Source organism: Leucopleurus acutus (assembly GCF_964270905.1).
Source record: "Leucopleurus acutus genome assembly, chromosome: 7".
NCBI classification, from domain to species: Eukaryota; Metazoa; Chordata; class Mammalia; order Artiodactyla; family Delphinidae; genus Leucopleurus; species Leucopleurus acutus.
This window is the reverse complement of record NC_139150.1, coordinates 69,513,937-69,536,673: the sequence shown is the minus strand read 5'-3', so window position 1 is coordinate 69,536,673 and position 22,737 is coordinate 69,513,937. Positions and strand designations below refer to the sequence as shown.

Sequence of the window (22,737 nt, the reverse complement as noted above, 5' to 3'; positions counted from 1 at the left end):
TAAGGGAAAAAATGGCGTATTACAGAGAAAATGAGCCTCTAATAATTTATGAATCATAAAAATTTAGTTTCGTCATTCTTGCTTGCAACCAAAATACCAGGCAAATGTTGGTTCTCTGCTGCACTTCCTATATGGTCAATGTTAGAGAATGTTGAAATAACTTAAAACATAGTGTGTTATTAAAAAGTGGAGTTCAGGGGCTTCCCTGGTGGTGCAGTGGTTGACAGTCCGCCTGCTGATGCAGGGGACACGGGTTCGTGCCCCGATCCGGGAGGATCCCACATGCCGCAGAGCGGCTGGGCCCGTGAGCCGTGGCCGCTGAGCCTGTGCGTCCGGAGCCTGTGCGTCCAGAGCCTGTGCTCCGCAACTGGAGAGGCCACAACAGTGAGAAGCCCGCATACCACAAAAAAAAAAAAAAAAAAAAAAAAAGAGGTTCATGAACAAGGAGCTCCCCTTCAAACTAACCAAAAGAAAATTCAGACCAAACAAAAAGGGCAGGGGAAAAATAAGCCTGAAGTAAAGGATATCTTACTAGTCGCTTTTTTTTTTTTTAACTGATTAGTATAAAAATTGTTCACAGGGTGGGAATGTAAATTGATACAGCCACTATGGAGCAGTATGGAGGTTCCTTAAAAAATGAAAACTAGAACTACCATACGACCCAGCAATCCCACTACTGGACATATACCCTGAGAAAACCATAATTCAAAGAGTCATGTACCACAGTGTTCATTGCAGCTCTATCTACAATAGCCAGGACATGGAAGCAACCTAAGTGTCCATTGACAGATGAATGGATAAAGATGTGGCACGTATATACAATGGAATATTACTCAGCCATAAAAAGAAACAAAATTGAGTTATTTGTAGTGAGGTGAATGGACCTAGAGACTGTCATACAGAGTGAAGTCAGAAAGAAAAACAAATACCGTATGCTAACACATATATATGGAATCTAAAAAAAAACGTTCTGAGGAACCTAGGGGCAGGACAGGAATAAAGACGCAGACATAGAGAATGGACTTGAGGACATGGGTAGGGGAAAGGGTAAGCTGGGACGAAGTGAGAGACTGGCATGGACTTATATACACTACCAAATGTAAAATAAATAGCTAGTGCGAAGCAGTCTCATAGCACAGGGAGATCAGCTCCGTGCTTTGTGACCACCTAGAGGGGTGGGATAGGGAGGGTGGGAGGGAGGGAGATGCAAGAGGGAGAGATATGGGGACACATGTATATGTATAACTGATTCACTTTGTTATAAAGCAGAAACTAACACACCATTGTAAAGCAATTATACTCCAATAAAAATGTTAAAAAAAATTGTTCACAGGTAAAAAGGGGCTTTTAAAGTTTTTGAAAACAGTTAAATGCCTAAACCAGAGGTCACAAACTGTTGCCCTTGGATTGCATCCTGTGAGCAAACGTGTTTGGTCTGCCTACCCTGTATTTTCAAAACTTGGAATTGCTTTCCAACATTTATTAGTGAGGATATTTCATATAAAATGTTATTAATATTGAAAGATCTGGAGGTCTGGCAACAATGAAGCCCCACTGCCTCACTGCAACAATTGGCCAGTGGTTCTCAGTTGAACCAGCACACTGGAAACCATCTAGGAAGCTTTGAAAAATTACCAATGCTTGAGGCTGACCCCTACTCATTCTAGGGAGAGCCCAGGGAACTAATACATTTAAAAGTTCCTCAGTGGGCTCTAATGGTGCAACCAGAATTGAGACTCCTGGGCCTAGAGTTTTACACTTGACATACGCTCTTCATTTAATCACAGCAGTCAAATGTGCTTCACTGTTCTTCCAGTTTACCCCCATCCTAAAAGGCACTGGGAATTGAAACTCCATTTAAATAACCCCATTTAATCTTGTTTAAGCCACTGAACTATAGAAGAGTCCAGTGACACAAAATGAACTTTATTGGCTACACACACTCTAATCTGATGTATCTCAAAGCACGATGGGTAGATCACTTCTGTATCCAAATCTCTTGTTAAAGTGCATGTTCCAGACACATATATGAAAAACTCTGAGCAAGAGCTCCTTATGCACTGTAAACACTAAATACCATCCTTGGTTTGTAGAAAGGTGCTGAGGGCTCTCTTCCCCTCCTGTTCCTACCAGCGTCTACTGTCTGACCATACAGAACACTAACTTGTTGGGGTCATGGAATTACTCATTGAACAGAGAGCAGTGAGGTTTAAATCTCACTTGCATCCACACTTGGCTTGCTCTCATTGGATTGCTTTTCCATTAGAATTGCTGTTTTGTTCTGCTCTTGGACTCTCTAATGTCCATGGTAGACGCAGTAAGATGAACTTGGTGCCTCAGTGCCTAAGTTAGGAGCAAACAAACCTTTTGCCTTCCTAATACGGAACAGAGGCCAGGAGACATGATTAACCACCCAAGACCCCTCCCAGTCTACCCCAAGGGGCTCCCTGCAGCTAAGTACTACTAAGTTCATATATGGTACCACGAAGTTCCCAGGGGCTCAAGCAATATTGCTCAAGCATGATCCACAAATGACCTATATCCATCACCCAGCCGCTGTATTCCTGAGTCTCATTGCAAAACCTACTGAATGAATGAGAATCTCTGGCAAGTGGGCTTGAGAAGCTGTACTCATAACAAGCTCCCCAGGCGGTTCTTAGGCACAGGAAGTTTGAGAGCCACTGAGCTCTGGGTTCAACAAAGAGAAGACCCACTCTAAAGCTCCTTCAGGAAAGTCACAGGAACCAAGGGAAGCCCCTGGCTAACATTCTGGGTCCTCACATCTCCCTCTCTCTTCGCTCCCTAACTGGAACGACTTAAGCAATTCAGGGCAGACCCATTTAAAATGACAACATAAATACCCAGAAAAGAAACAGCTGGATCATGTGGCAGTTCTATTCTTAATTTTTTGAGGAATCTCCAAACTGTTTTCCATAGTGGCTGCACCAATTTACCTTCCCACCAACAATATATAAAGGTTCCCTTTTCTCCATATCCTCTCCAACACTTATTTCTTGCCTTTTTGATAATAGCCATTCAAACGGGCATGATGTGATATCTCACTGTGGTTTTGATTTGCATTTCCCTAATAAATACAGTGATGTTGAACATCATTTCCTGTGCCTATTGGCCATCTGTAGGTCTCCTCTGGAAAAATGTCTACCCAGATCCTCTGCCCATTTTTTAATCAGGTTATTTCGTTTTTTGCTGTTGAGTTGTACAAGTTCTTTACATATTTTAGATATTAACCCCTTATTGGATATATGATTTGCAAATGTCTTCTTCTGGGTATTTATCAGAAGAATATGAAAACACTAATTCAAAAAGATATATGCACCCCAATGTTCATCACAGCATTATTTACAACAGCCAAGATATGGAAACAACCTAAGTTACCCATTGATGGATGTATGGATAAAGAAGATGTGGTACATATGTACAATTAAATACTACTCAGCCATAAAAAAAGATGAAATCTTGCCATTTGCAACCCCTGGATGGACATTGAGGGTAGTATGCTAAGTGAAATGAGTCCAACGGAGAAAGACGAATACCGTATGATTTCACTCACATGTGGAATATTAAAAATAAATAAACAAACAAAATAAACCACACAAAAGCAAACAAATAGATACCGAGAACAGATTAGTGATTACCAGAGAGGAAAGGAAGTAGGAGGAGGGAGAAACAGATAAATGGGATCAACTATACGGTGACAGATGGAAACTAAACTTTTCGTGGTGAGCATACTGTAGTGTATATAGGTCAAAATATAATGTTGTACACATGAAACAGTAATATAAACCGCTGTTACCTCAATTTTTAAAAAAATTCTAATAAAAAATAAGATGACCACATATTCTGTTTTACTATAATTCAAATTAATCAGCTATTAGGACAAAAAGAAGTGAGAAACACTTAAAATCCAACTGTATAGTAGCAGAGTCCTTAATACCATAAAAACACAGATGAGTTTCATGCCCAGAAAGCTTATAATTATTTGTCATACTACTTCCATTTTAAATCAATCCTACGGCATAACCAGGGAACACCTTTCAGCGGAGTTCTAAGCTTCTCATATCCTTTTTATGCTTTCATACAGAGCTCATCAGCCTTCCTCTCCAAGGCTGGATGATATTGCTAACCAACATGTGGCAAAGAAGATTCTAAAACAGCATGACAATTTTATGCTTGACTCAGGCAATCATAGCTCTCTTGAGGGAAATCTGCTCTCCAGGCTCACCTCTCCTGTGTTTCTGCCCACAATCCCCCCTGGAGGAACTTAAGACTCTTATACACTTGATTACACTCTACTGATTTATAGTGCCAAACAGCCATCCACATAAGGGCCCTCCATAAACATTACTGGATTATGCCAACTCAGGTGATTGATTCTGGTCCTCTTAATGTGCCACCACTCTGCAGACAAACCTTATATATCCAGTATGATTTCAGCTCCTCAAACTAGGCTCCCTATCCACACCTTGCATCTATTGTCTTCTGAAAACAAGACTGCAGTTAAAAGAACCAACTACTGGAGAAAACTAATTCTAAATAGGAAAACAGGTGAAACATTATAGGTAACTGAAAGTTTAGCACTTGCACACAGTGAGGACAATCAGTATGAAAATGACACTAACTCCGATTCTTCTGTGTGATGGAAAATTTCCTTCTATCATCATCAAAACTAGTGCTTCTTAAACTTAAAGGTGCCTGTGAACTACCTGGAAAATCTTACTAAAATGTGGACTCTAATTCAGATAATCTGAGATGGAGTCCGAGATTCTGCATTCCTAACAAGCTCCCAGGAACTGCTAATGCTGCTCATAGCTCTGCTACTTATAGCAGGTGGGGAAACAGCAGCATCAGCGTCAGTGTCAGTGTCAGCATCAGCATCACCTGGGAGCTTGTTAGACAAGAATCCTGAGTCCACCTTAGACCTAAGGAAAGAGAATCTGCCATTCAACAAGGTCTCAGGTGATCAGAATGCATAGTAGACAGCCGCTAACACACCATCTTATACTCACTGTCAATCAGAATTGCCTGGGACCTTTTTGAAACTACAAAAGCTTAGGCCTCATGGCAGAGAATCTAATTCAGTTGGTCTAGGGTATTTCATTGTTCCTATTTTTGTTTGTTTTTAGGCATACCCAGGTGGTTCTGAGCAGCCAGTGTTGAGAACCATTGAATTAAAAACACCCAACTGGGTGGAGGAAAAAATAGAGCTACTGCTAATCGGTGAGGAATTTGAGGGAATGATGAAAATGTCCTAAAATTGGTTATTGCAATGGTTACATGACTCTGTGAATATACTAAAAATCATTGAATTGTACCTTAAATGAGTCAATTGTATGGTATATGAATTATTCTCAATAAAACTGTTATATAAAAATGTAAAAGTTCAATAGCTTTCCTATTTTAAAATAGGTAAATAACTCCAACTGAACAACAATGAAGTGGAATTATTTTCCATTCTGGAACTCTGGCCCAAGAGGTTGAACTTCTTTCAAAAAAAGAGAACACACGTGCTTATACGACTCATCTAGAAACATTAAGTTCTGCTCATCTACTCCTTAGGTTCATTTCTGGTTCAGGTAATGCATATTTTAAAAAGAAAAGCAAATTTATCAATTTTGAAAACTTTCTCCTGCACACCCAAAGTTTCCATAGTATTTTCAAATAAATAATTTTCCTTTTGCTTCCCCAATTTAAAATAAACCAAGTTAACTAATAAGTTAACAATGAATTAACGAATCCATTGTACTACATTCTTCCATCTTTTCTGTGTTTTTGAAAACATTCAAAAAACATGTTAACAGGGACTTCCCTGGTGATCCAGTGGTTAAGACTCCATGCTCCCAATGCAGGGGGCCTGGGTTCGATCCTATTCAGGGAACTAGATCCCGTGTGCCACAACTAAGACCCGGCACAGCCAAATAAATAAATAAATAATTTTTTAATTAAGAAAAAATATATAAAATGCAAATCTGACCTTGTTTTTAAAAAGTGACTTAAGAAACTCTCGATAATGTGCTCATAAAAATAAAGATGATAAATAGCATTAAAATATCAGGAAAATTATACTCCAATAAAGACATTAAAAAAAAATCAGGAAAGAGCACTGTAATATATGAGACACTGTTTACTTATTATCAAAAGGAAAGTACTATAAATATACGTAAGTAACAGGTACCACGTATTATTATACTTTGGAGAGGCACGCACAGCTTCTGATAGCTGTGGTGTCAAATGCTCAAAACTGCACGTCTTGTATGCTCAAGCCAATGACAGTTCACAGGTATGATTTACTTTCCCTGTTGGATCGTCATAGCCTATGTAGGTCATTTTCCCCCAGAACCAGTGCCCTTGTTTCTGGTCTCATGGTCTCATTCTTTTGAAACGCATATTCTAGATGCATCACTGAACAGAGTTTTCAGGACAACATACACTGGTTACATGGCACCTTCTGGGATCCCCTGCTCACTAAGGAGCCCCTCTCTTAAAAAATGACTTTCTAGGACCTTCAAGGCAATGGTTAAGGTCACCTTCAAAAGTAAGCATGACGCCTTCCCTTATCCAAACTCTGCCATAAAATCCAATATATTTCAACATAACTGTTGCTGTGTATAGTTTCTTTTAAAATAATTCTACCATGTTACATTCTGTAGATGACCAAAAAAAAAAGGCAAATCAATGCTCCTAAGTACTGACCTTGCCCTGGGTAATAACCCTTGAATAGTCCTCCTATTACTTTTTATAGTGAGGAAGTTTACCCTCCTGCCTAAACTAAGTCCCTCCTGCTCTTAGTACATCTGTCCAATGAACTCTTCAGTTTTCATAGTATTGGGAAGATGGTTCTATAACCCAGAGCAAAACAAATGACCTGAATTTTGGATAAAAGATTCCAATTTCAAGGAAACAACCCTGAAAGCCACGTTGGTGATACTCAGCATATAGTAGTCAACTCTATCTCAATCCTGTCTCTTTGAAATACTAACTTCCGAGAGGGCAAGACTCATAGTCCTTGCTGAGTTAAACATACTAATTCTTAATGGATTAGCATGTCTCAATTTATAACTTATTTAACAATTCACCAAAAAAAAAAGTTTCAAAAGAAAGGAGAAAAGGCATACCTAATATTATATATATCCTGAATATTCTTCTCTCCTCCATGTCCTTCTTTAACAGCTTGCATTTGTAATAATTTCATAATGGCTTTTATCAAGCCATGTGTATCCCTGTAAAGAAATACAACAACATGTCAAATGTTATAAAGTGAATATTCCAATCAGGTACGTAATCCTACCACTTTTAAATAGTTGAACACTTGCCACCCACACTGAACAGAAGCCATCCACACGCACCCAGCTTACTGCATAGCACAGCCAAGAATAGGCCTACAAGCTCCCATTCAACACATTGAAAGGAGGAGCAGTGGAGCCAAAGAATCAAACCACTAACCTATCAATCACCTCCATACATGCACTTGGGGGAAAATCAATCAGGAAAAAGGAAACACTAACCCACATAACTGCAGGCAGTGACCACATCAGTTACCCGCACTGAGTAATCAAGTCCTTCATTTATAAATATTAGCAGACCATGAATAATAACCAGACATATGAAATGGAACAGCCACTCAAAAAAGTGGGCCAGGGGACCAATCAGAGAAAATAACCCCCATTAAAACAAAGTTAATGCAAGTGGGGAACAGAAATTTAAGTTTTCTCATCCTCTGTAACAGGCAGCAGGATAATAAATCAAAAAGAAGGCCTGCCCTTTTTTATTTTTTTGCCTGTTATTAATTATTTTAAATTGTGAAACAGGATTTTACTCCAGCATTACTGAGGTAAAACTGACAGATACAATTGTAGTATAATGTGTACAACATGGTTTACATGTACATTGTAAAATGGCTGCCATAATCAAGTGAATTCACACATCACTTCACATAGTTACTTTTTTTTTTTTTTGGTAAAAACACTAAATACTCTCTTAGCAAATTTCAAGTACACAATACAGTATTGTTGACTACAGTTACCACGTTGTACATTAGATCCTCAGAACTTATTCATCTTATAACTGGACGTTTGTATCTTTTGACCAACCTCTCCCCATTTCTCCCACCCAGCCCCCGGCAACAATATCTGTTCAACTTCTTTTTTTAGGTTCCACATATAAGTGGTACCATCCAGTATTTATCTTTCTCTGTCTGGGTTATTTCACTTAGCACGATACCCTTCAGGTTCATCCACGTTGTCACAAATTACCCTGCCCTTTTTAAATAAGATGCTCCTTGGGAACAAAAAAGAAATCTTAGAAATAAAGATTACCTGTTAAATTTTTAAAAGGTAATATTTTTAAAATCATGGTTGTTCATATTTACAGATCATCTATTGTAAGCTAAGTACTCTCCTAAGAGCTTAACGTGTATTGTGTCATTGCTATCTAGAAATCACTTTCAACAATCATCGACAGGAAGGCACTGGAACTCACCAAAAAAGATACCCCACATCCAAAGACAAAGGACAGGACAAAATGAGACGGTAGGAGGGGTGCAATCACAATAAAATCGAATCCCATAACTGCTGAGTGGGTGACTCACAAACCTGACAACACTAATACCACAGAAGTCCACCCACTGGAGTGAACGTTCTGAGCCCAACGTCAGGCTTCCCAACCTGAGGGTCTGGCAACGGGAGAAGGAATTCCTAGAGAATCAGACTTTGAAGCCTAGCGGGACTTGATTGCAGGACTTCAACAGGACTGGGGGAAACAGAGACTACACTCTTGGAGGGCACACACAAATTAGTGTGTGCATCGGGACCCAGGGGAAGGAGCAGTGACCCCAGGGGAGACTGAACCAGACCTACCTGCTAGTGTTGGAGGCAGGGGCCTTCTGCAGAGGCAGGGGTTGGCTCTGTGTCACCATGAGGACAAGGACACTGGCAGCAGAAGTTCTGGGAAGTACTCCTTGGCTTAAGCCCTCCCAGAGTCTGCCATTAAACCCACCAAAGAGCCCAGGTAGGCTCCAGTGTTGGGTCGCCTCAGGTCAAACAATCAATAGGGAGGGAACCCAGTCCCACCCATCAGCAGACAAGGAGATTAAAGTTTCACTGAGCTCTGCCCACCAGAGCAACAGCCAGCTCTACCCACTACCAGTTCCTCCAACTAGGAAACTTGCACAAGCCTCTTACATAGCCTCATCCACCAGAGGGCAGACAGCAAAAGCAAGAAGAATTACAACCCTGCAGCCTGTGGAACAAAAACCACATTCACAGAAAGACAGACAAGATGAAAAGGCAGAGGGCTATGTACCAGAAGAAGGAACAAGATAAAACCCCAGAAAAACAACTAAATGAACTGGATATAGGCAATCTTCCAGAAGAAGAATTCAGAATAATGATAGTAAAGATGATCCTGGACCTCAGAAAAAGAATGGAGGCAAAGGTCGAGAAGATGCAAGAAATGTTTAACGAAGACCTAGAAGAATTAAACAACAAACAAACAGAGATGAACAGTACAATAACTGAAATGAAAAATACACTAGAAGGAATCAGTAGCAGAATAACTGAGGCAGAAGAACAGATAAGGGACCCGGAAGACAGAATGGTGGAATTCACTGCTGTGGAACAGAATAAAGAAAAAAGAATGAAAAGAAATGAAGAAAGTCTAAGAGACCTCTGGGACAACATTAAATGCAACAACATTTGCATTATAGGGGTCCCAGAAGGAGAAGAGAGAGAGAAAGGACCAGAGAAAATATCTGAAGAGATTATAGTCAAAAACTCCCCTAACATGGGAAAGGAAATAGCCACCCAAGTGCAGGAAGTGCAGAGAGTCCCATACAGGATAAACCCAAGGAGAAACATGAAGAGACACACAGTAATCAAACTGGCAAAAATTAAAGACAAAAAAAAATTATTGAAAGCAGAAAGGGAAAAATGACAAATAACATACAAGGGAACTCCCGTAAGGTTAACAGCTGATTTCTCAGCAGAAAATCTACAGGCCAGAAGGGAGTGGCATGACATATTTAAAGTGATGAAAGTGAAGAACCTACAACCAAGATTACTCTACCCAGCAAGGATCTCATTCAGTTTCTACTGAGAAATCAAAAGCTTTACAGACAAGCAAAAGCTAAGAGAATTCAGCACTACCAAACCAGCTCTACAACAAATGCTAAAGGAACTTCTCTAAGTGGGAAACACAAGACAAGAAAAGGACCTACAAAAACAAACCCAAAACAATTAAGAAAATGGTAATAGGAACATACGTATTGATAATTACCTTAAACGTGAATGGATTAAATGCTCCAACCAAAAGACACAGGCTCGTTGAACAGATACAAAAAACAGACCCATATATATGCTGTCTACAACAGACCCACTTCAGACCTAGGGACACATGCAGACTGAAAGTGAGGGGATGGACAAAGATATTCCATGTAAATGGAAATCAAAAGAAAGCTGAAGTAGCAATACTCATATCAGATAAAATAGACTTTAAAATAAAGAATGTTACAAGAGACAAGGAAGGACACTACATAATGATCAGGGATCAATCCAAGAAGAAGATATAATAATTATAAATATATATGCACCCAACATAGGAGCACCTCAATACATAAGGCAACTACTAACAGCTATAAAAGAGGAAATCAACAGTAACACAATAATAGTGGGGGATTTTAATACCTCACTTACACCAATGGACAGATCATCCACACAGAAAATTAACAAGGAAACACAAGCTTTAAATGACACAAAAGACCAGATGGATTTAACTGATATTTACAGGACATTCCATCCAAAACAGCAGATTACACTTTCTTCTCAAGTGCACACGGAATATTCTCCAAGATAGATCACATCTTGGGTCACAAATCAAGCCTCAGTACATTTAAGAAAATTGAAATCATATCAAGCATCTTTTCTGACCACAACGCTATGAGATTAGAAATCAATTACAGGGAAAAAAACGTAAAAAAACACAAACACATGGAGGCTAAACAATACATTACTAAACAACCAAGGGATCATTGAAGAAATCAAAGAGGAAATCAAAAAATACCTAGAGACAGATGACAATGATAACACGACAATCCAAAACCTATGGGATGCAGCAAAAGCAGTTTTGAGAAGGAAGTTTATAGCAATACAATCCTACCTCAAGAAACAAAAAACATCTCAAATAAACAACCTACCTTACACCTAAAGGAACTAGAGAAAGAAGAACAAACAAAACCCAAAGTTAGTAGAAAGAAAGAAATCATAAAGAACTGAGTGGAAATAAATGAAGTAGAAACAAAGAAGACAATAGCAAAAATCACTAAAACTAAAAGCTGGTTCTTTGAGAAGATAAACAAAATTGATAAACCATTAGCCAGACTCATCAAGAAAAAGAGGATGAGGACTCAAATCAATAAAATTACAAATGAAAAAGAAGAAGTTACAACAGACACCGCAGAAATACAAAGCATCCTAAGAGACTACTACAAGCAACTCTATGCCAATAAAATGGACAATCTGAAGAAATGGACAAACTCTTAGAAAGGTATAACCTTCCAAGACTGAACCAGGAAGAAATAGAAAATATGAACAGACCACTCACAAGGAATGAAATTGAAACTACTATTAAAACTCTTCCAACGAACAAAAGTCCAGGATCAGATGGCTTCACAGGCTAAATCTATCAAACATTTAGAGAAGAGCTAACACCCATCCTTCGCAAACTCTTCTGAAAAATTGCAGAGGAAGGAACACTCCCAAACTCATTCTATGAGGCCACCATCACCCTGATACCAAAACCAGACAAAGATACTACAAAAAAAGAAAATTACAGACCAATAACACTGATGAATATAGATGCAAAAATCCTCAACAAAATACTAGCAAACAGAATCCAACAACACATTAAAAGGATCATACACCATGATCAAGTGGGATTTATCCCAGGGATGCAAGGATTCTTCAATATAAGTAAATCAATCAATGTGATACACTATATTAACAAACTGAAGAATAAAAACCATATGACCATCTCAATAGATGCAGAAAAAGCTTTTGACAAAATTCAACACCGAATTATGATAAAAACTCTCCAGAAAGTGGGCATAGAGGGAACCCACCTCAACATAATAAAGGCCATATATGACAAACCCACAGCAAACATCATTCTCAATGGTGAAAAACTGAAAGCATGTCCACAAGATCAGGAACAAGACAAGGATGTCCACTCTCACCACTATTATTCAACATTGTTTTGGAAGTCCTGGCCATGGCAATCAGAGAAGAAAAAGAAATAAAAGGAATCCAAAAATGGAAAAGAAGAAGTAAAACTGTCACTGTTTGCAGATGACATGATACTATACATAGAGAATTTTAAAGATGCCACCAGAAAACTACTAGAGCTAATCAATGAATTTGGTAAGTTGCAGGATACAAAATTAATGCATAGAAATCTCTGGCATTCCTATCACTGATGATGAAAAATATGAAAGAGAAATTAAAGAAACACTCCCATTTACCCTTGCAACACAAAGAATAAAATACCTAGGAATAAACCTACCTAGGGAGACAAAAGACCTGTATGCAGAAAACTATAAGACACGGCTGAAAGAAATTAAATATGATACAAACAGATGGAGAGATATACCATGTTCTTGGATTGGAAGAATTAATATTGTGAAAATGACTATACTACCCAAAGCAATCTACAGATTCAATGCAATCCCTATCAAATTACCAATGGCATTTTTTACGGAACTAGAACAAAAAAATCTTAAAATTTGTATGGAGACACAAAAGACCCCGAATAGCCAAAGCAGTCTTGAGGGAAAAAAATGGAGCTGGAGGAATCAGACTCCCTGACTTCAGACTATCCTACAAAGCTACAGTCATCAAGACAATGTGGTACTGGCACAAAAAGCCCAGAGATAAACCCACACACCTATGATCAGCTAATCTATGACAAAGGAGGCGAGGATATACAATGGAGGAAAGACAGTCTCTTCAATAAGTGGTGCTGGGAAAACTGGACAGCTACATGTAAAAGAATGAAATTAGAACACTCCCTAACACCATACACAAAAATAAACTCAAAATGGATTAGAGACCTAAATGTAAGACCGGACACTATAAACCTCTTAGAGGAAAACATAGGAAGAAAACTCCTTAACATAAATCACAGCAAGATCTTTTTTTATCCACCTCCTAGAACAATGGAAATAAAAACAAAAATAAACAAATGGAACCTAATGAAATTTAAAAGCTTTTGCAAAGCAAAGGAAACTACAATCAAGACGAAATGACAACGCTCAAAATGGAAGAAAATATTTGCAAACGAATCAACAGACAAGGGATTAATCTCCAAAAACAGCTCATGCAGCTCAATATTAAAAAAACAAACAACCCAATCCAAAAATGGGCAGAAGACCTAAATAGACATTTCTCCAAAGAAGACATACAGATGGCCAAGAAGCACATGAAAAGCTCTTCAACACCACTAATTATCAGAGAAATGCAAATCAAAACTACAATGAGGTATCACCTAACACCAGTTAGAATGGGCATCATTGGAAAATCTACATACAACAAATGCTGGAGAGGGTGTGGAGAAAAGGGAACCCTCTTGCACTGTTGGTGGGAATGTAAATTGATACAGCCACTATGGAGAACAATATGAAGGTTCCTTAAAAAACTAAAAACAGAATTACCATATGACCCAGCAATTCCACTACTGGGCATATACCCTGAGAAAACCATAATTCAAAAAGAGTCATGTACCACCATGTTCATTGCAGCTCTATTTACAATAGCCAGCTCATGGAAGCAACCTAAATGCCCATCGACAGACGAATGGATAAAGAAGATGTGGTACATATATATAAAATGGAATATTACTCAGCCATAAAAAGGAATGAAATTGAGTCATTTGTAGAGACATGGATGGATCTAGAGACTGTCATACGGAGTGAAGTAAGTCAGAAAGAGAAAAACGAATATCGTATATTAACGCATATATGTGGAACCTAGAAAAATGGTACAGATGAACTGGTTTGTAGGGCAGAAATTGAGACACAGATGCAGAGAACAAACATATGGACACCAAGGGGGTAAAGTGGCAGGGTGGTGGTGGTGGTGATGAATTGGGAGATTGGGATTGACATGTATACACTGATATGTATAAAATGGATAACTAATAAGAACCTGCTGTTTAAAAAAATAAATAAAATAAAATGCAAAAAAAAAACAAACAGAAATCACTTTTAACTTTATCTCCAGCCAAGACAAGACTTGGACTTAATTAATTGGTATCTTTTGGGGCAATTACCTAAGATGTTATTTAGTGTACTCTTTTATGGCATTTAAAATTTTACAACTTATAAAAGGTTTGGTCGCACTGTCCCATACAGTAGCCAATGGCCACATGTGGCTACTGAGCACTTGTAACGTGGCTAATCCACATTGGGATGTGCTGTTGTGTAAAATACAGGCTGAATTTAAAAGACTTAGAAGACAAAAAAGACTGTAAAATATCGTGTAATTTTTTATACTGATTATATATTGAAATAATATATTTGAAATGTGGGGTTACATAAAATATATTATTAAAGTTAATATCAACCATTTCTTTTTACTTTTTAATACAGCTACTAGAAAATTTTGAATTATAAATGTGGCTCACAGTTGTGGCTCATAGTACAATATATTTCTATTTCACAGCACTGCTGGAGACACTCACATGGTTTTTTTCCTAAGTGGATTCTTTGGTGAGCAGTGAGGTTTCTCTTGCAGTTGAAGCATTTCCCACAATCTATATAACAGTATGTTTTCTTTTTCACATGGATCCTCTTATGACCATGCAGTGCAGATTAATGAATGAGTGTTTTGTGACGGATATCACATGTGTATGGTTTCTCTCCTGTATGGATCCTCTGGTGAAGACAGAGGCCTCAACACTGCATGAAGCCTGTTCCCTAAGATTCTCTTTCCTGTGTGTGTTCTCTGCTGGACATCAAACTGAGGTTCAGCTTTTCTCACATACTCTACATTGGTATTGTGTCAATTCTACTTTGCCTTCATCAAAAATATGGCTAGTTGGGCCTCCCTGGTGGCGCAGTGGTTGACAGTCCGCCTGCCGACGCAGGGGACACGGGTTCGTGCCCCGGTCCGGGAAGATCCCACAGGCCGCGGAGCAGCTAGGCCCGTGAGCCATGGCCGCTGAGCCTGCGCGTCCAGAGCCTGTGCTCCGCAACAGGAGAGGCCACAACAGTGAGACGCCCGTGTACCGCAAAAAAAAAAAAAAAAAAAAAAAAAAAAATATATATATATATATATATATATGGCTAGTTAATTCCACTGTGACTCAATAGAAATTAAAAAGTAAATTTTTTAAAAAATTGGGGTGACGTGCTGTTGTCTTAGGAATGTCTGATGGCATGATATCTCCTTGGGAACCAAGGTACTGTCTTATTTTCTTCCTTCGAGACTGCTCAGATTCTTCTGAGAACCTTCTCTGTTGACACCCTGAGCTTCTAGAATCCTCCTCCTCTAAAGCTTAGGAAGAAGATACCTCAGCATCCAATCTTTTAGAATAAATTCCTTCATTGCAATTCTTCACACCATTCACTTTTACAGAATGAGAACCTTTCTGTAGCTAATGATCCCAGACTTTAAGGAATGCTACCTTCCAGTATATGCCCCAGCTCTTCACAACCCTGTACACTTTCCTTTACAGAGATCTGGAGAGCCTTCAGCATGGAAACTGTAACTGCTCTATCACCAGTTTATCAAGAACCTATTCCTGGGTGTGAATGTCCGAGCTCAGTCACAGGCCTCAGTGCTGCTGTCTTGCTTTTTGAAAGTTAGTCTTCAGGATGACACAAAACCCTATGGCTCTGACCCAGGTCTGTGCCTAGATTTTTATACAAGACCATGAAATCTGAGGTCTGTAGCTATATTTAGTAGATAAATTCTAATCATCACTGAATCAGTGAGCAGTTCCATATTCCAGTATCCGACTGAGACCTATCAGAGGAGTCTGCCCTGGTTTACCTTGGTGAGAGGGTCACTACGTGTTCAGAAGTCTCCTTGTCTTCTTGTCTGCAATGTTTACACAACTGGTAATCAGCTTTAAAGTCTGATTTAAGCTAAAATGACTCCATTTATGTATGGTTGAAATGGAAAAAGTCCAAGCCTCACCTAGTAACCTCATAAGGCCACTCTCTGGACCTAATGATTAGTTTAAAGAGTACTCATTTTAGATGATCAATTTTGACGGAATTTCTGACTGAATTTCTTCCAAGAAATATGATTTCATTAAATAATCCCTTTTTGCATGTAAAACTATATTGGTTTTCCTTATCTAATGATTTATTTGTCATATGACTAGAGTTTTACAGAAGACAGATAACAGACTTATGACTTTTAACCAATTTGGGTCACCTACCCCTTTATGAAAGCACTAGAACCCCAGAGAAAAGCACATACATCCTATGTGCATTTAATTCCAGGGAGTTCCCAGAACCACTGAGGCTGGTAAATTAACTCCAGTTTTTTAACCTTTAAGTTACATCTTGTTTTATTGGTGGATCCAGACCTTACTGTGTGGATAATTGAGTCCATACTATATTTTAAGCAAGAGTGTAACATGAATAGATTATAATTTTTGAAAGATGATGGCGTTAATCAAATCACGTGTAGATCCATTCAAATAGTAACACATTGCCTAAATTCAATTATTTTAGAATAATTTCTTAAATTATTTAAATATTTCAAGTGGGCTGAGAGGGATGGTTTCAGATTTGTATTTAAATCCCTGCTTTAATTCTAATTAGCTAGGGAATGTTGGGCAAGCCACTTAATGTCCAGAAGCCTCAACATCCTCACCTGTACAAGAGAATCATAATAATAAACCCACCTCTGTGTTGTTTTAAAGAATAAATAATACTATGTCAGTAAAGTACCTGGTTATTTTTTCAATATATTGTGATAATCTAATATGGTAACTGTACCATAAAGATTATGATGCTTTTCCCTTTGTAAGGTTATGCAAACAGAAGTTTCAGAGTTCATGAATGCTAAAACCTAGAATGTTCCTAAAACTAACTACAGTTAAGTCCTAAATGCCTAAATCCTAGTATTTTCCATCTTTCTTCACAAACCCTCTATTTATTGTTTTCAAGCCATTGTTACTCTGAATCTGAGATCTGCCCTTACAAAATTAAAAATTTTTATATGAAATCTGTATAATTGCAGAAAGAGGTTACAAGAGTTTGAATAGTGCTAAAAATCAAAATAATAAAATAGAAGAAAACATAACCTTTAGAGAAGCAAAAACCAAAGAAAGGATAGAAGAAAAATTCACTAGATCTAAGTCTTCAAACTGAAAGGGCTACCAAGTGCTAGGCAAGATGACTGAAAAAATTTCTGACATTTCCCAAATCCATAGGTAAAGAGAAAATCCTATGAACTTTAAGTTATAAAATAAAATCTATAAAATAAAGAATATTAGACTGACATCATTTCTAATTTGGCATCAGAATTCTCATCTGCAACACTAAATGAAGCAATGTATATGGAATTATGAGAGAAAGGTTTATATAACTTAATAAATCTAACCCCCCTCCCCAAAAAGACTAAGAATAATGTAAGAAGACAAAAGAAATATTTTTCAGACACAGTATTCTGAAAAATTTTCTTCAAGAGGTTCTCCAGTTAAAAGATAATGCGGGATGATTGCACAACTTGGTAAATATACCAACAACCACTGAATTGCACACTTTAAAAGAATAGTTTAAATATGTGAATTATATCTCAATAAAGTTATTATTTTTTTAAGATAAAGCATAAGAAAGAAATGAAGTGGTAGAAAGGTATAGCCTACAAAGAACTTGTTCAGAATGAATACCAGAAGAATTTACAATCAAGTCTTTAACATTTTTCAAATGTCGCTATAAAGTTTAAAGCAATTGTTAAGAGAGGTTTTGGAGGGGAAAAGTACAAAAAAGAGAGAAAAAAAAGACAATCTGTCATAAAAATTCCAGATCACTTTAGCAAATTTAGTGGGGAGGGTTTTCAGGGGAAAGCAAACATAAAATTAAGATAAGAGATAACCTGAGATGAAATATTTATAACACATATGACAAAGGGTTAATATATATAAAACAAAAAACAGCAACAAAATAAGGCAGATCATATGATAGGAAAATGAGCAGAGAATATAGATATGCAGATCACAGAAGAGGATGATTCATAATATCCAGTGTTAATGAGTGAATGGGGAATAAGCATTTTCAGGTTGAGCATACATTCATTCAGACTTTATGGAGGGCAATTTAGCAGTGTCCATAAAAATTTTAAATGAACAGTCTTTTTCCCATAAATTGCATTTGTAAGAACCTATCAAATAGAAATACCCTTACATATGCCCAAAAGAAGATCTTACAAGGCATTTGTTATCTTAAAGAAATGGAAGAAGAAAACTACGTTTGCCAATAGAGAAATATTTAAAATATGACACAATCATATTATAGAATAGTCTGCAGCTATTAATAAAGATGCAAACAGATCTATGAAAAGAGGTCCAACACATATTAAGTGGAAAAAAAGCAAGTTTTAGAACAATATACATATGAATAAGATATCCAATTTTAAAACACATGGAATGTATAGGCTTATAAATACCTTTTTATACATCTAGATATGGGGCTCCAATTTCACTGGAATTAGCTGGTCCCTGATTCCACGTGCCTGGATCTGATTTCAGATCACCCTAGCTTTGCCTATACTCCAGAGGAAACCAAGGCCAATATTTGGAGAAATCTCTGAGCCACTCTACTCTCCCTGAGCCTTTCCAGACTGTCACTTCCTAGTTTCCACCAGGGCCCAACAGGAAAGTGAATTTTTTAAAAAGAAGAAAAGAAAGAGAAAATGGTAAAAAGGAGAAAGTTTACCACTTACTACTTTCACAAGTGCCATTGTTCGAGTTTTCAAAAATGTATGCACTACTTTTATTTTTTTATTAGTGAAAAAAAGGAGGAAAAAAGATTTATAATCTCAAGGTGAGGAAGGACCACTGAACACAAAAAGAAGATTAAACCTGATCTCCTAGATATACAGTATGAGCAGAAATTTAAGTAAATAATGAAATAACCACCGTGTCTTTTATTTAGAACCTGCCTTCAGTCACAGTTTAGCACAGACACAAAAACATGTTAACTCGAGGAAGTAGACTTCTGAGAACATTTTCAGGATCTGGAATTAGCCCTTAGACAAGCAGGCTGGTTGTGTTTGAGGTACACAGGTACCCAGAAAGTTATTTAACAAATCAAAGTGAAGACTTTTAACCAAGGCGGAGGAGATCTGATTAGATATTATGACTAACTTGTTCATAGTGTAATACGTTCGAGAGATGTCATTACCAAAAAAAGGCATATCCAACTGTTTACTGGATAGTCCCTTTTCAGTATCTCAATTGTGCCTCAAATTCAACATGTCCAAAACCAAACTCATGTTCTTCCCACATACCTGGTCTTCTAATGTTTCCTATCTACCTGGTAGAGAAGCCAGAAATCAAGGAGTCACCTTTGATATATCCCTTTCAGTGATCCTCATATTCAATCCACCTCAAATGCTTCACTCCCTAAATATCTCACAAATCCATCTATTTCCCTTCATCTCTAGGAAGCAACTATCATCCCTCACCTGAACTACAGTAACAGCCACCTAAAATCATCTCCCTGTACCACACTATTTGCCTATCCCAAACCCAGCACTTTTAATGTTATGCGCACACTGAAGCCAGAGTGGTCTTTTTGAAACCACTGATACTCACCATATAAAAACACTTCAGTAGATTTCCTCTGCACTCAGGATAAAGACCCAAATCCTGCAGATCAGCCATCATGAATGTCTGATGGCTGAACTGTCTGAGCCCTACTTCTCTTCCCAGCTTCATCTCAAACCACCCTCCTCTTGCTCTTGAAATTTTTCAGGCCTTCCTAACTAATCATCTTCCCTCCCACCACAGGGACCTGGCACATGCTACTTCCTGTAACTGGAAAATTCTACCCTCTCCTATTTGCCTATAAAACTTTTATTCATTCCTCAGTCTAATGTCAAGTGTCACTTCATCAGCGAAGCCTTCCCTGTCCTCCATGACAAGGTCAAACTCCCACATTAAAGACACTCTCAGCACAGTGTTCTTGTTTGAATGTAGTTTAATATATAATTGTGTGACTATGTGATTATGGCAATCTCTCTCTTTAAGTGAAAAGCATCATGAGTGCAATGACTATGTCTGCTTTCCTCTCCATGATCTCACAGCACCTAGTAGAGGTATACAGGAGATATTCAATAAGTGTTTAATTAGTAGATGGATAGATGGATGGATGGAAGACAGCTAAGGTATTGTCTTGCTTAGATACAGAGGTGACCTTTGAAGGTAATTTCTAGTTCTATAATTATGTGATTTTACATATGCACACTGAAATTACAGTATCATATATTTATTATTATAAAGTTTGTTATTTAGTTTATTACTAAATAAGCTAATATGAATGATATTACTAGTTGTGCTCATAGTCCTCTCTGAGATTGTACATTTAGCAAATGAGGGAATTGTAAAGACTGGGAAGATAAAGTTAACATAATACCCTTTACATTATCAAGCAATGAAATAATCCTGTTGGGGGAAGGGAGGCAAGTGTTTTCTGTTGGGTGGTGTTGTTTTTTTTAAATACATCTTAAGCCACGTAGAAACAACATTAAAACCAACTTAAGACTCCTTACAGAATAAGTAAAATAAAAGAAATATTCAGTATGGTAAAAAGAGATTTAACTACTATGTTGAATATTGCCCACCATGCAGCTAAGTTCACCACACTACCAATTAACACCTAAGAGAATCTTATGAATATTAGATGGTTCCTGTGACTTAAGATCAGAGCAGCTGCAAGAAGACCCCTTTGGAAGATGCTATTTTTTTTCACTCCCTTCCCTCTTAATTCATTTGTTATATATGAACATCATTAAATAACAATAGGACTTTTGAAGCTACTAAAATTTCTTCCCCTCGCTCTCTCTCTCTCTCTCTCTCTCTCTCTCTCTCTCTCTCAAGCTGCTTCTAAAAGAGTGGGTCTAAAATAAACTCAAAATAGTGAAAAGATAATAAAGTCTCAAAATATGATTTTTTAAAAAGAAGGAAGAAGATAGAAATACATCAATTATGTTTAAATCCATGAGCTCATTATAATTCTTTATAAAATAAAATCTAATTGTTCAATACTGAAGAAGGCGTAAAAAAAAAAACTGATTGTTTTGAAGTTTAGTAAATAAAGAAAAAAATCAAATATATATCCTGCCCTTCCTATACAAACTGTACTACTGGATAACCAAACAGTAGATATGGGGATGGTTCTCTTTATAGCAATATTTCAAGTAATAAGTGAAGAAAAAAAATTGTAGAATTAAAATGTCACTATTTTGAATCTCCTAATGAATTAATGGATCTAGCCATTAAGCATCAACTGCTAACACCATTATGTCCCTCCCCATGGAAGAACACATTGCTCCCTATGAAGAAGTCTTCCCTCCATGACACGCCCCTGCAAGAACGACAAAAACTGAACTTAAATCTCACCAGATTTCTAGAGCAAAATTTACAGGAAATGCAGAGAAATAAGTTAAAGCACACCATGGAGAAGCAGCCAGCAAAATCCATACTGTGGGAATCACTGCAAACAACCAAGTTTCTTCAATAAATTGTAAGAAAGAGAGAGGCAGCCAGAGAAATATGGATATATGTGAAGGGGAGATCCTATAGGTTAAAAGAGATGTTAAAGAATTAACAACTAATTCTTATTTGGATGGTTATTCAAACAAATTGTTTAAAGAATATTATTAGCGGGCTTCCCTGGTGGCGCAGTGGTTGAGAGTCCGCCTGCCGATGCAGGGGACACGGGTTCGTGCCCCGGTCCGGGAAGATCCCACGTGCCGCGGAGCGGCTGGGCCCGTGAGCCATGGCCGCTGAGCCTGCGCGTCCGGAGCCTGTGCTCCGCAACGGGAGAGGCCACAACAGTGAGAGGCCCGCGTACCGCAAAGAAACAAAAATATATTATTAGCAATTAGAAATCTAAATACTGACTGGACATTTAAAAACTACACACACACACAAAACGCACACACATATATCCAGGTGTAATAATCACATTACTGTTATGTTTTTTAAAAAGAGATATATACTTAATATCTACAGAAGAAATTATACAATGTCCGGGATTTGCTCCAAAAGAATATGGTAGAATGGAAGCGGATGAGATTATGGATGAACAGGACTGGCCATGAGCTAAAGGTTGTTAGGCTGAGTGATAGGAACATGAGGGTTCATAACACTATTCTACTTACTTCTGAAATTTTCTTTTAAATTTTTAAAAATCAAAGAGTCCTCTTTGTAACACCTATTTTTTTCCAAAATTTTCTTGGCTATTTTTTTGTATCACACTCCAAGCTAGTTTCCTTCCTTTACCTCCCTTCCCTTGGCAACCAAGGCAGTGGTTGCTGCTATCATTATTGTTGTTTGGAGAGATAATATATGCTTTCAAAAACATATTCCAGAGGATGGTGATGATGATGATGATGATGATGGAAAACATGGTGGCATCTTGCCGTCACAATAAAACAATCATGTTATCTTTGACAGTGACTCTCCATCCACTCAATCTCTCCTCCCTCT

General features: G+C 37.7%; 1 protein-coding gene across 4 annotated transcripts in view; it reads right to left on the bottom strand.

Annotated features, from left to right (window-relative positions):
* Nucleotides 1–22,737, bottom strand: part of FOCAD (focadhesin) — a 310,232-nt gene that overhangs the window by 245,251 nt on the left and 42,244 nt on the right. For all 4 annotated transcript variants that reach the window (XM_082843135.1, XM_082843136.1, XM_082843137.1 and 1 more), the window contains one exon: nucleotides 7,134–7,238. In XM_082843135.1, the coding sequence (XP_082699261.1) occupies nucleotides 7,134–7,238 (105 nt within the window). The remainder of the gene's footprint in view (nucleotides 1–7,133; nucleotides 7,239–22,737) is intronic.